At 61.7% G+C, this 1,546-nt stretch overlaps 1 protein-coding gene across 1 annotated transcript in view; it reads left to right on the top strand.

Moving 5' to 3' along the window:
* The window catches only part of LOC104495274 (guanine nucleotide-binding protein G(t) subunit alpha-1), a gene marked incomplete at its 5' end in the record, with an annotated part of 1,997 nt that extends 498 nt beyond the window's left edge, over positions 1 to 1,499 (top strand). The window contains 5 exons of the mRNA XM_010138223.1: positions 70 to 227; positions 313 to 441; positions 686 to 815; positions 908 to 1,061; positions 1,309 to 1,499. Of these exons, the coding sequence (XP_010136525.1) occupies positions 70 to 227; positions 313 to 441; positions 686 to 815; positions 908 to 1,061; positions 1,309 to 1,499 (762 nt within the window). The remainder of the gene's footprint in view (positions 1 to 69; positions 228 to 312; positions 442 to 685; positions 816 to 907; positions 1,062 to 1,308) is intronic.
* Positions 1,500 to 1,546: the final 47 nt, after the last annotated feature.

Below are 1,546 nucleotides of genomic sequence, written 5' to 3'. Positions count from 1 at the left end.
AGCACCCCCCAATGCAGTGCAGGGCCTCCCCCCAGCCCCCGGCCCCCACTGAGCCTCTCTGCCTCGTAGGATGATGCCCGCAAGCTGCTGCACCTCTCAGACACCATTGAGGAGGGCACCATGCCAAAGGAGATGTCAGACATCATCGGGCGGCTCTGGAAGGACACGGGCATCCAAGCCTGCTTTGACCGCGCCTCCGAGTACCAGCTCAATGACTCTGCTGGCTAGTGCGTGCGGTGGTGCTGTCTGGGTGGGAGAGGAGGGGTCTGAGGGCACCAACCTGTGTCTCATGACCATCACATGCCCGGTCAGCTACCTGTCAGACCTGGAGCGCCTGGTGACCCCTGGCTATGTCCCCACGGAGCAGGACGTGCTGCGCTCGCGTGTCAAGACCACCGGCATCATCGAGACCCAGTTCTCCTTCAAAGATCTCAACTTCAGGTGGGTGCTGATCCCCTAGGGAGGGCTTGCTCCGGGGAATTGGGTGGGGGGAGGCGGGGGTGGTGCTGACTCCACTTTGTCCTGGCCAGGATGTTCGATGTGGGCGGCCAGCGCTCGGAGAGGAAGAAGTGGATCCACTGCTTCGAGGGGGTGACCTGCATCATCTTCATCGCAGCCCTCAGCGCCTATGACATGGTCCTAGTGGAGGATACCCCCCCCCATGCCGCCCTTGTCCCCTCCCCAGGATGTTTGACGTGGGCGGGCAGAGATCGGAGCGCAAGAAGTGGATCCACTGCTTCGAGGGGGTGACCTGCATCATCTTCATCGCAGCCCTCAGCGCCTATGACATGGTCCTAGTGGAGGATGACGAAGTGGTGAGGAAGGCTCACCACCCCTTAGCCCTTCCTTTGTTCCCATCACGACGTGGGGGTCAGCATGGGGCTGATGGGGCTGTGTCCCTCCGCAGAACCGCATGCACGAGAGCCTGCACCTCTTCAACAGCATCTGCAACCACCGCTACTTTGCCACCACCTCCATCGTCCTCTTCCTCAACAAGAAGGACGTCTTCCTGGAGAAGATCAAGAAGGCCCATCTCAGCATCTGCTTCCCCGACTATGACGGTGAGGGTGGCAGCAGCTTCCCGCTGGGCGCAAGGGGCTGGTGGTGGGGTGGTGATGGTTGGGTGCCAGCACCCTGCAGCAGCCACCCACCAGGTGTCCTCAGCACCCCACGCAGGCAATGCTCCACTAGCCGTGCTCGGGGACCAAGCAAGGTCTGCCCACCCTGGGGAGCGCTGGGTTACACTGGGGCAGCACCCACTGTGGTGGGAGGCTCGGGAAGGGACCCCGCTCACTGCCATGCCGCCAGGTCCCAACACTTACGATGATGCTGGCAACTACATCAAGCTGCAGTTCCTGGAGCTGAACATGCGGCGGGACGTGAAGGAGATCTACTCCCACATGACTTGCGCCACTGATACGGAGAACGTCAAGTTTGTCTTCGATGCCGTCACCGACATCATCATCAAGGAGAACCTCAAGGACTGCGGGCTCTTTTGAGCTCCAGCCCCAGCACCCCCTCCCCAGCCCAGGCCTCCCCATGCCCT

The sequence above is a fragment of the Buceros rhinoceros genome, unplaced genomic scaffold (assembly GCF_000710305.1).
Source record: "Buceros rhinoceros silvestris isolate BGI_N320 unplaced genomic scaffold, ASM71030v1 scaffold35586, whole genome shotgun sequence".
Lineage (NCBI taxonomy): Eukaryota > Metazoa > Chordata > Aves > Bucerotiformes > Bucerotidae > Buceros > Buceros rhinoceros.
The sequence above is the reverse complement of the archived record's forward strand: the minus strand, read 5'-3'. Positions and strand labels throughout refer to the sequence as shown.